This window comes from Aquarana catesbeiana, linkage group LG03 (assembly GCF_042186555.1).
Source record: "Aquarana catesbeiana isolate 2022-GZ linkage group LG03, ASM4218655v1, whole genome shotgun sequence".
Classification (NCBI taxonomy): Eukaryota; Metazoa; Chordata; class Amphibia; order Anura; family Ranidae; genus Aquarana; species Aquarana catesbeiana.
Window position 1 is genome coordinate 607,599,055 of NC_133326.1, and position 12,153 is coordinate 607,611,207.

Here is a 12,153-nt window from a genome sequence, read left to right on the forward strand (position 1 = left end):
TGTTATTGTAAATTCTCAGACATGCATTATATACATCATTGGCTTAATAGTAGGTGGTTGAACCATGACATTTAATATGTGCCAGTGATGCAAGAACCATAAATAATAGTTATCATGGATTTGCAGATAAATTATAAGATAATTTCCTAACCGTTTGCTCTCTCTTTTCCCAGATTGACAGACAGCAGTTTGAAGAGACTGTGAGGACACTGAACAACTTGTATGCTGAGGCAGAGAAGCTAGGGGGACAGTCGTATCTGGAAGGCTGCCTTGCTTGTCTCACTGCCTATACTATATTCCTGTGCATGGAGACGCACTACGAGAAGGTGGGTGTTTCGGCCAGGTTTGATTGCACCCTGTTGCAGGGCCTGTAGATGCCATAGCATGTCTATTCTACTGAAGGAAAAGGTTTTGCAAGCCTCCATATTAGTTCTTTTAAGCCCCTGCCGAGTCGTTTATTTTCCTCCTGAAGAATTAAAGCTGAGTGCGGATTTAAAATGTGCCCTTTTTATTTGCAGTCAGCTGTGTTTTAGTTGAGGTTTCTTGGAGAATGAATTGAGACCTTTCAGCAGCTTGCAGATGAAATAGCTTGCCACGTACAGACAGATCCTGGATTTATTTATTCAGTCAGGGCTGGCCAGACTCCGGTAAACCCTCTCTCTTCCACCGAGCATCAGGAAGCAGCCTTCCTATGTATACTATTGGGCCCAACACCAAAGTGGTTAATAGGCAGCAGCCAGTGTCCTCAACACACCCCCCCCTTCAACCTGACAGTAAATATTGGGTCGTTGGACAGTTCTTAAATGGCTCAAGGAAAGTGGTGGCTGTGGATGAATTCGCCTCTTTCAGAGATATATAAAGCAAACATGCACTTAAGAAATGGGGTTTATATACTACTTCATCACTCTGTTCCTGTCCATTAACCCATATGGTTCCAGAGATGTTGGTCAAGACAATGCTGATTAATGAGAAAAAAAATAATAAATTTTGGTCTGAGAACATCATTTTCGTTTTGTCTTGGACAGTCTGTCTCACAGTAAATCATGTTTTTCTATCTTTCATCATTTTACATTTTATCCAAAGGAAATCTGGAAACCTTTGTGTTTTTATTGCACTGCATTTCCATTGGAGTAACTGGAAACGTGTCAGCTAATGCTAAAACATGTTTAAATGCAACATTGTGCATTGTAATGCTTATTCCAGAGCCCATCAGTGTGCCTTGTCGTACTTTTACATCTATTTCAATGAAAAATGTGTCTAAAAGAAGTGTGGCTGCAGCCTAAAACTTGCCTTGTTGGTGGTACTTAATGCCTAAAGTTGGGAAACACTCAACTCCTCTCATTTTCCCATAGAGCACTGGGAAAGGCAGCCCTGAGAGATTATTCTGGTGACTATTGTCATCGATAAGGCCTGAAAGCACTTATTTTTTTTTTATTTGCTGTTCTTGGGAAATTCTTTGCAGGCCATTTGGGAACCTGATCACAGCTTTTGCTGTGCATTTTTACTACTGCTATGATTTGGTATTGATTTATTTGTACTTTTTTAGAGGACTGTAAGTGCCTGTTCACACCACAAAAACATCATCCTCCAAATTCTTTTCGGATGCTTTTCTGCATTTGTGTTTCTAACTCTTTTTAATGCTTTTCTCCACATTCCAGTACAGTTCTGTGCAAGAAAAAAACAGCATGATGTACTTTTTTTTTTTTTTTTTTTTGGAACTGTAAAGCACTGGAACGCACTATGCTGGTGTGAACTATGCCCTTGTAACCCGTATAACCTACTTGCAATGCTCTTCTTTTTTTTTTTTTTTTTTTTGATGCAGAGAAAAGAGCACTGCATGTTGTGTGAACGGGTTCTAATACCACTTATGGAACATGAAGAGAAAATGTTACTAAGAGAAATTTGTAGCCTCTCTCTCCCTCTCTCTCTCCCTCTCCCTCTCCCTCTCCCTCTCCCTCTCCCTCTCTCTCTCCTTCTCTCTCCCTCGACTTTCATCCCAGTTCAGTGCTTTCTCTATTTAGAATCACTGGCCTAGAACTAGCATAAGCAGTTCAGACTTCTCTCACTGCAAGCTTCTTTTGGGTCAGTCAGCTTAGAAAAATATGGCAGGTGAAAATTGGCAATGACAGCCTCCATGTTTTCCTCAGTACTTCATTACAAGGAAGGGCAGTTTGTAGAGTCCACCATCTGTAAATGTTTCAATATTATTAGGAAAGTTCATTTTTCTTTCTATAAATTTTTTATTTTGTTTTCCTTTTGTATGTGTTGTGTTTATTCATCTTCTTTTTTATTTCTTGTATGCTCAGGTTCTGAAGAAGATTGCAAAGTTTATTCAGGAGCAGAATGAGAAGATTTATGCTCCGCAAGGCCTTCTCCTCACTGACCCTATAGAGAGGGGGCTCCGGGTGGTATCCTTTTCTCATCTGACTGCTTCTAAAATGTTTTATATTCAATGTCTTTTACAAGTAGATCTACGGTTAAAGTGCACCTATCATGAGAAAAATATGTAAGGCCAATTAAATTTTAAGAGATGTCTGCGTGACACCTCAATAAAGTTTTTTTTACAAAAAAAAAAGTGAACATTGTGATGCACGGAGATTGGCGCATCAGCATTATGCTGACCTGAATGGATTACACTGCACACCAGCCACCGCATTGTAACTGGTGTGAATGTACCCTTACTAGTTAAGTATGCTATTATTCCAATATTGCCAGTGGCCTACAAGTTTTTTTTAGCCTCATCACCCTTTGGATCTGTTAACTGGTGATTCTTGTTTTGTTTCCTCTTGAATAGTAGATCTGTGCCATGATTAAGTAGGCCTTCTGGCAGATATACTAAAGTAATTGTAGATAATCTCTATTTTGTATATCTGCATTAAAGTGGACCTGTACATGCAACTACACACTCACCGGCCACTTTATTAGGTACATCTGTTCAGTTACTTGGTTACACAAATAGTTAATCGGTCAATCACATGGCAGCAACTCAATGCATTTAGGCATCTAGATGTCGTGAAGATGACTTGCTGAAGTTCAAACCTAAAATCACATTTTGGACAGGCTCACCAAAATTGGACAATAGAAGATTGATAAAACGTTGCCTGATCTGATGAGTCACCGATTTCAGCTGCAACATTCAGATGGTAGGGGCAGAATTTGGCATAAACAACATGAAATCATGGATTCATCCTGCCTTGTATCAATGGTTCAGGCTGGTGGTGGTGGTGTAATGGTGTGGTGGATATTTTCTTGGCACACTTTAGGCCCCTTAGTACCAATTGAGCATCATTTAAACACCACGGCCTACCTGAGTATTGTTGCTGACCATGTCCATCCCTTTATGACTACAGTGTACCCATCTTCTGATGGCTCCTTCCAGCAGGATAATGCACCATGTCACAAAGCTCAAATTATCTCGCCACTGGTTTCTTGAACATGACAATGAGGTCACTGTACTCCAATGGCCTCCACAGTCACCAGATCAAAATCCAATAGAGCACCTTTGGGATGTGGTGGAACGGGAGATTTGCATCATGGATGTGCAGCCGACAAATCTGCAGCAACTGTGTGATGCTGTCATGTCAGTATGGAGCAAAATCTCTGAAAAATGTTTCCAACACCTTGTTGAATCTATGCCATGAAGAATTCAGGCAGTTCTGAAGGCAAAAGGGGTCCAACCCGGTACTAGTAAGGTGTACCTAATAAAGTGGCCGGTGTGTGTATATAGCTCAAGAGACAGTGCCATAGAAGTGTATGGGGATCAACTGCACAGAAACTGCCAAGATTTCAATTGTGGGCAAATGTTTGGTGAACTTTGGCTGTGAACTCCAAGTAAGTATACATCTGCAATGGGGAGTGTGCTTTCAGTCAGGGGGTTAGATAGTAGCGTAAATGCACTTCTTATCTTTTAATGAGCTGAATGTACCAACTTTCACTTGGGGTCACCTGACAAAGTAGGGAGACCTAAAACCCCCCCCTGGGCACAAATTGCCCACTTGTTATGGAGTAGTTATAGAATTTGAGGACAATGTAGAAGAAAATTTTACAGCGCACACAAACCTTTACCTCCAGCAAGGCTAGTTTAAAAACATCTAAACATTTTCAAAAAGACATTATCAAAAATATGGGGATTTGGTCACATCATATTGCTATATGGTGCTAAGCCCACTTACTGCGACAAAGTACCCCATGATTAGTGGGTCCTACAGTGTCCACTTGTGTCATAGGTGGAGACCTCAAGATTCTCCCATTTAGAAGAGTGTATTGCTCTCATGGTTCAGAGATGCAGGATCTCCCAGTCTATGGACAGTGTAGGACCCAATAATCATGGGGTACTTTGTCGCAGTAAGTGGGCTTAGCACCATATAGCAATATGGTGAGACCAAATCCCTCTATTTTTGATAATGTTTAGGTGTTTTTAAACTAGCCTTGCTGGAGTTAAATGTTTGTGTGCGCTGTAAAATTTTCTTCTACTGTATGGTCTTATGGCTGCACCATCTATAATGAGAGGGTGTGCCCCCCAAATATCTTGTTTGAGGACAATGTGACTCAGACTTTGATGTGCCCAGCAACAGCCATTTACAGTGTAACATGTCATGTTAATAACTAGTGTATTTTAACAAAAATCAAACAATCAAGCGTTAACAAAAGTTTATAGGGAAATATTGTGTATGTTGAACTGATAAACATGTAGATCCCATTCCTTGACATAACATACAGATTGAAATCACAATCTACGAGGACAGAAGTCTGACTGGCAGATAGGACAGGTATGTGATGGTTAGCTATTTCATCAGCTTTAAGAATTCATAAAATGGAAAGATTGGTGGCAAAATGTATCTGAAAATTGCCGAATGCATTGACAGCAGCATTGCTGGAATAAACCAGAGCAAAACATAAATTTCTATAAAGATATAGTGACTATAAAAAAGCTATTTTAATGCAGATATGCCACCAGCAAAATAAAGTGCAGTATTCTCCATTATACAGCAATTGCATGGACTAGTATCAATTATTTCTCAAGCCAAAGGTACAGTAATTTTAAAAAATCCACATCTCTTTAAAGTGGTTGTAAATTTATTTATTTATTTATTTATTTTAAATAGCAAGCATGTTATACTTACCTGCTTACCTCCATTTCTGGTGTCCCCACCAGCACTCTCAGCTCCTCCTGTTCTGGCTGTGTGCATCTATAGACACGCACAGCTCGGCTTGGCCCTGCCCCCTGCTCCCTCCATACAGCATTTGATTGAAAGGCACAAGAGCCTCTCTGAGGGGAGAGAGTGAACCAGCGCTGCTGCAGATGGGCACATCGCTGGATCAATACAGGACTCGGGTAAGTATGTAGGGAAGGGGGGGGGGGGGAGACAACTAGTGGAAGGTTTTTTGCCTTAATGCAGGTAATGCATTAAGGTAAAAAAAACACTTTATATATTCTAAACCAGGGGTGTCAAACTTGATTTAATTGTGGGCTGCATCAGCATTATGGTCACCCTCAAAGGGCTGCTTGTATCCAAGACAATGTCCAGAACACCACCCACCTTGCATTAGATTCCAAGAGCCCCCACCATCAAAAGTCAAGAGCCCCCCACCCTTCCTTACATCACAGTGGGTACATGCAATCTTTGTGATCTAGAAGCACTGAATCTTATACGGATGTGTTTTGATGAGATAGGTGGTTTGTGGTCCTAGAGGCTGCTCCCCAGCAACTGTGGGGTCTTGCTGTACAAGCTGGTGTGGCGCTCTCATTCTTTCAAAACTTCCATCACAGTGGGGGGCAGAACTGGGAAGCAGAAAGTGCAGGGTCTTGAGGAGGACCAGAGGAGGGCTTGAGTCTTCTGAATGCTGAGACAAGGGGGGGGAGCTTTACCGAGAGGAGCAGGATCTCAAGGAGGAGTTCTGTTGTCCTCGCTGCTGCCGACTGCTAAAACGGGGTGGTGGAGATGAGGGGAGTGCTGCAGCTGGAGGAGAGGAGTGAGGGCCACATGAAATGACCAGGAGGGCCGGATTCAGCCCACGGGCCTTGTGTTTGACACAGGAGTTCTAAACACTTAAGTGAATCAGCTATCACAACAATAGAGGTGTTGTAAAAACAGCTGATCTCAGAGTAAAGTGTATATCATGCAATTTCCTGTCTTCAGTTCCTCCACTGTGCTCTTCTGTGATTGGCCATTTTTATCACACCTCTGTTGGTGATTTACCCAACTATTTAAAGGGAGGAGAATGTTTTTGACGCTTGTACTCCTGGCTTGAAAAAGGACTGATACTACCCTGAAACATTACCAATCCATCCAATGAACATTAAATCATTGGTAATATTTATGTGCTGGATTTACTGCAGCTTTAGTGTTACACTTACATTTGGAAAAATATAGTTCATTCACTTTTATTGTAATATTTTTTTTTTTCTATTGTAGTCTGATCTATAATGCAGTGAATTTTATTGTGGTTTGCTTCACACATATTTGCATTAAAAGAACGATTTTATACTTTCAAATTGGAAGTCTCATGGTGCATTTGGTGCAAATTGAAACATGCAAGGAATACATTTTGAGTTATCTTCCTTATTTGTATTATTGTAATAGCTTTAAAGAGGAAAAAAAAAGCTGGTGACAGGTATGAAGTGCAGTCACCTAAAGAGAATATTGTTAAAAAAAAAATACTCAGCTAAAAGCATAGTAGGATTAAAGTATATTTAAAGACAAAACTTTTTTTAAATTTTGGATGGAGTGGAGAGGGATTAGAACCCCTGTCAGTTTTTATTGCTTTCTGTGCCCCCATTAGGGTAATTCACCCTCTCTATTTGTCCTGTTTACCATTATCATTGAAAGTTAAAGTAAAAGAAAATCACAAATTTTGGGTTGTCCCCAGAAAAGTAATAGAGGGGAAACCTTCCAATGGGGACACAAGTTCTGGTGAGCTGGGAGGTCCCCAAGGGATTTCCTTAATTTGCCAGAATTTCACTTCCTGTTTGAAGTCTCTGCAATGAGGTGGCGAAAAACAAAAAAATCTGACCGAGGTTATAACCTTCCCTTGCTCTATCCAAAAAAAAAATAAAATAAAAAAAACAAAAAAAGTTTTGCCTATAGTTCTACTTTAAGCTTAAAGGAAAGGTGTAACGGTTTTTGATCAGTTTAACTGTGCACGAATGGTTTCCCTCTTCCGCACTACCATTTTAACCACTTGTTGACCGCTGCATGCCGCTATACGTCGGCACAATGGCAGCGGTGGGCAAATGGGCGTACCTGTATGTCCCCTTTAATTAGAGGGGCTAGCGGGCGCGCACAGTGTGACCGTGCCCGCTGGACCTGTGGACTTGAAGTCCACCGGCGTCCCGTTGATCGTGTCACAGAGGCGAAGAACTGGGAGATGCCTATGTAAACAAGGCACTTCCCCGTTCTGCCTAGTGACATGACAGAGATCACCGCTCCCTGTGATCGGGAGCAGTGATCGCTGTCATGTCAGTGGTAGGTCCCAAAATAGTATCAAATGTGTCCGCCATAATGTCGCAGTCACGATAAAAATCGCAGATCGCCGCCATTACTAATTAAAAAAAAAATAATAATAATAATAAAAATGCCATAAAACTATCCCCTATAACTTTTGCACAAACCAACCAATATACGCTTATTGCGAATTTTTTTTTTTTTTCCCCAAAAATATGTAGAAGAATACATATTGGCCTAAACTGAGGAAAAACTTAGTTTTTTTTAATATATTTTTGGGGATATTTATTTTAGCAAAAAGTAAAAAAATATTGCTTTTTTTTCAAAATTGTCGCTCTTTTTTTGTTTATAGCGCAAAAAATAAAAACCGCAGAGGTGATCAAATACCACCAAAAGAAAGCTCTATTTGTGGGGAAAAAAGGATGTCAATTTTGTTTGGGTGCAACGTCGCAGGGCCGCGCAATTGTCAGTTAAAGCGATGCAGTGCCGAATCGCAAAAAGTGCTCTGGTCAGGAAGGGGGTAAAATCTTCCGGGGCTGAAGCGGTTAAAGTGGTGCATCTCCACATGCACAGTGAGAAGTCTACACATGCGCACATATGCCACCAGCTTCTAGTAGATGGGCTCTATAGCGCCCTGCGGCAGTTGTGAGCATGCACAGAAATTATATGCAAAGTTGTGACTTAGAAACTCACTGGGGGAGATTTACTAAAACTGGTGCACTCAGAATCTGGCACAGCACATAACTTTAACTAGTTCAATTTAGGCTTTGGCAATAAAGTCTAGAAACTTATTGGTTTGTAAGCAGAATTGCACCAGATTTTGCACTCTAGTTTTAGTAAATAAACTCCAGTGTCTTCTGGGATAGCTGTGATTTAGCAATTCCAGGAGGCAGCGGGGCCTGTCCTAGGCTGGAAACCAGGAAGTACTACCTTGCAGCACCTTGTTTTTTTATTATTTTTTGTTTTATTTTAGCGTTTGTGTAAGAGGGAGGGGCAGGGACAAAATAGGAAAACCTTGATTTAGTGAATTAACTTCTGATGCTAAATTAAAGATCCTGTAGCCAAGAAGGATAAAAAATAAAGCTCTTACTGTATTATCTCCCCTGCCCATACTATCCCCCAGGAAACTCCTTTCTGAGGTCCATCTGTGCTCCTCTTACGGGCGCCCAGTGTCTGCTTTTGGAGTTTATTTGTAGCACAACACCTGTAGAGAGAGGCATCAGAGAACTCACGTTCCTGGTGTTTGCTATTGGTAAGTATAAAGATGGAAAAAAAAATTAAAATGATATCCACATATATCTGTGCAATTGGGGTGCATTCACACTGGAAATTACACACCTGTAACTCCAGATGTAGGAATCTGTGCTAAAGAGCTGTTTGCACAGCCAGCATTTGCCTACAGTGGATGTGGTTGGTTGGATGCAGACAGACTGGGGTTGATTTACTAAAACTGGAGAGTGCAAAATCTGGTGCAGCTCTGCATAAAAACAATCCGCTTCCAGGTTTTTTTTGTCAGGGCTCTTTTACACGGGCGGATCCGCCCGCTCAGCGGGATATCTGTCCGCTGAGTGGGCAGATGACAGGTCCCTGTCTGCTCCGCTTATGTAGAGCGGACACGGACACAGTCTGCTTTTCTCCGTGGGCAGTTGGATGTAAACGGACTGCCTGTCCATTTACATCCGACTGTCATCTGATTCACCAGATGGATGGGGATCGGATCCCCCATCTGTCTGTTTGTGTTTAGTTGATAAGATCGGATGTTGGCGGGTGTCGACAGACACATTGCTCCATAAAGGGCAATGGATGGTCCAATTGGGTCTGCCTAAAAAACTAATTGGTCCACCTTTGTGAAAAGAGCCCTATATGAACAATCTGAAGTTAGAAGCTAATTGTCTACCATGCTGGGCTGCATCAGATTTTGCTCTTTACAGTTATAGTAAATCAATCCCACTGTGTCCAGCCAGGATCATCCCCCAATAACTGCAGTTAATTGCTGGTTGTGCAAACAATCACTTCAGCTGTTGACGCACACCTGTCAGTCCAGATGCAGGGATCCGCAGATTCTTGCTGCTGGAATTTGCAGGATGTGTTAATCACCTGTGTAAAGGAACATTTCTACCCTTGTATGGAGCCCTGCTACAGGGGTCTGCTATAATCAAGATCCTCGGTCATTAGTTATATATCGAATCTTCTGACTTCAGTACCAGAACTTCCAATCACTTTGGGAGATACAGCATTGGAAATAGGGAGAAAACCAACAGATCAAAGGAAAGTATTGCCAACCATTGGATCTAACTTCTGGTCACAGTAGGGGTCCCTATCTATTTATACCTGTACATGACAAATGGGTACGCTTGGTGGGTGTAGGTCTCGGTGTAAATCATTTTACCCACAAGTGAATAATTAGCTGTGCACCATCTCTTTACACAGGTGACCAATCCTTTGTGCTGTAAATACTTTCTGCTTCAAAGACCGTCCTCCCTGACATTCCTTGAATCGCCATTCCCATATCTATCATCCTTCATGACTTCTCCTCGTTATTTTACCTCATGGACCCAGTGCCCCCTCCCGTGCCAATCGGTGACCCTGCCAGCCTGCTGTCTTTATGGCTGAACATGCAGAGAAGACGGATGAAGATGGCTTAGCGGAATGGATATCGTTTTCAGGGGAGAATCCTGGGCTTGGGATTGTGCCAATGTTCTGATCACTGTATGGAACTCCTGTGCTATGGCATCTTTCTTACAGTATCTGTTGTATTTCTCTAGCAGTAGAGTGGAAGTGATGTGTAGAAAGTATAGAACAGACAATGGCTTGAGGAAGCTCATTGCATGATGGGGGATTTCATTCTCACAGATGGAGGCGGTTTTGGGGTGGACATGATTTTCTGGTGCCAGGCTGTCAGTTGAGTGGCCTGTTGATAAAGCATAATAGAATATTCCCCTTCTGTCATCCTATTATTTATTTCTATATGCTAGAATTACATTATCCCTTTCCTGGCTCACTTTTTCTTGCGTTTTTAATATTTTTTTTTTTAAGCTTTTCCCTAATTTTCTTTTTTTTTTTTTTTCCTTTGTATAACGCTAGACATGTGACTTTTTCATTATGAAGTTGGTGCTGATCCTATTTTCACTTGGCACATTTTGAAGTGCTTAAATGGTAGTTGTGATGTGGCCCACACAAAGAGTACCAGTTTTTATACACATACATTGATTGGCTGAAACTTGGGCAGCTCTGACTGAAACAGATCGTAAAATGTGCAATTGTGATGCCAATTCACATTCCAGTATGACAGCTGCTGCTGACTGGTGCCCTATTCTACCACCTTCCTCCTCTCCAGGACAATCTTGCTGCTGTGCAAGCTGCTTGTAACGGAATGGTTAACAGATTGGCTGTGTGTGGTAACTGGTTCTGTGGTTTTTCTATATATATAAGCCGATTGCTCATGCCATGTACATTAAGTCACTGTCACACATCATGTGCTTTTATGCATCAGATTTATTATGAATAAACATAATTTATAGGGAAGTCTTTGTGTGATTTATCATATTTTTAGTTAATTGCATTAATTTAGTGTTTTCACATTTTTTGCACTGTTGTATCATTTAACCGAGTCATTTTTTATATCACGTTTTTAAATGCTTGCTGTATCATAATTACATGGTTAGATTTTCAGGATTTCACTGTAGAGGTGGTCTATATCAGCTGTGTAGTCAAAATCGAATAGCTGTGGAGGTTAATAGTAAGCTTTCAATAGACAGCCTGTAGGTTTCTAAACAGAACTGATAGATTTGCTTTGAGAGAGAATAGAACAGAATAATCACTGTGCAAAATGACTAAGCAGAAAGCACATGACAATGTATTAAAGTGGTAGTAAAGTCCAGTCCTAAAAATAAAAAAGCTGGTCCCCCTGCAGGTTTAAGTCATAATGTACTAGTATGCACCACGTACGAGCACATCATGACAGACTTACCTGCAAACGGAGCCCTCCAGCAGGGAGCTGTAACGGCTTCCCCCGGCGCTTTTGTCTTCCCCTGGTATTCCTTCTGGATTTCCGGTGACGTCACTCCTGCGCATGCGCACAGGAGCGATCTCGCTGCAGCACACAGAGCAGGTTTAAATGTGATATGAGCTGCGCATGTGCAGCTCAGATCACATTACCCGCTGACACACAGAGGGGACACTTCTGTCAGAAGAGACCTTTAGGCTCGGTTCAAACTGGAACTGGCTGTGGATCGCACAGGAACGCTGTACGTCCCCATTCTCTGGTTCAGGGCCAAATCTGTGCCTGAATTCGGCCCTGAAACGGAGCCAAAGATGCACAGCATTTCTGTGCAGTGCGCTCCGCAGCCGCCCCGGAGATATCTAAAGTGGTTCCATAGAGAGATAGTCATATTCTCCTGCTATGTGAACACAGCCTCATGGTCTCTTTTTATGAAAACCCTGCCTTTCAGCGGATTTTAAACACACAGACTTTACTACCACTTTAAGTAAATATGGTTCCTCCCCTGTACATATGAGGAGGGTGATTGTGAATTTAGTATATTTGTATTTTGTGTGTTAAAGCTGATCTCTATCTTTTTAGTGACTTTTTTTTAGACCAAGCCCACTGTTAGTGCTGTATGTATCCTCATCTACATACAGTATACTGTGCTGTTTTCTGGCAGCTGCTCCAGGTACAAAATCAAGTCGGGCTAAGCACTGCTATGAA

At 41.6% G+C, this 12,153-nt stretch overlaps 1 protein-coding gene across 1 annotated transcript in view; it reads left to right on the forward strand.

Moving 5' to 3' along the window:
- The window catches only part of GOLGA7 (golgin A7), a 31,558-nt gene extending 20,588 nt beyond the window's left edge, over positions 1–10,970 (forward strand). The window contains exons 3-6 of the mRNA XM_073622210.1: positions 174–326; positions 2,307–2,408; positions 4,720–4,769; positions 9,876–10,970. Coding sequence (XP_073478311.1) covers positions 174–326; positions 2,307–2,408; positions 4,720–4,764 — 300 coding nt within the window. The 3' untranslated portion in view covers positions 4,765–4,769; positions 9,876–10,970. The remainder of the gene's footprint in view (positions 1–173; positions 327–2,306; positions 2,409–4,719; positions 4,770–9,875) is intronic.
- The last annotated feature ends 1,183 nt before the right edge of the window (positions 10,971–12,153 follow it).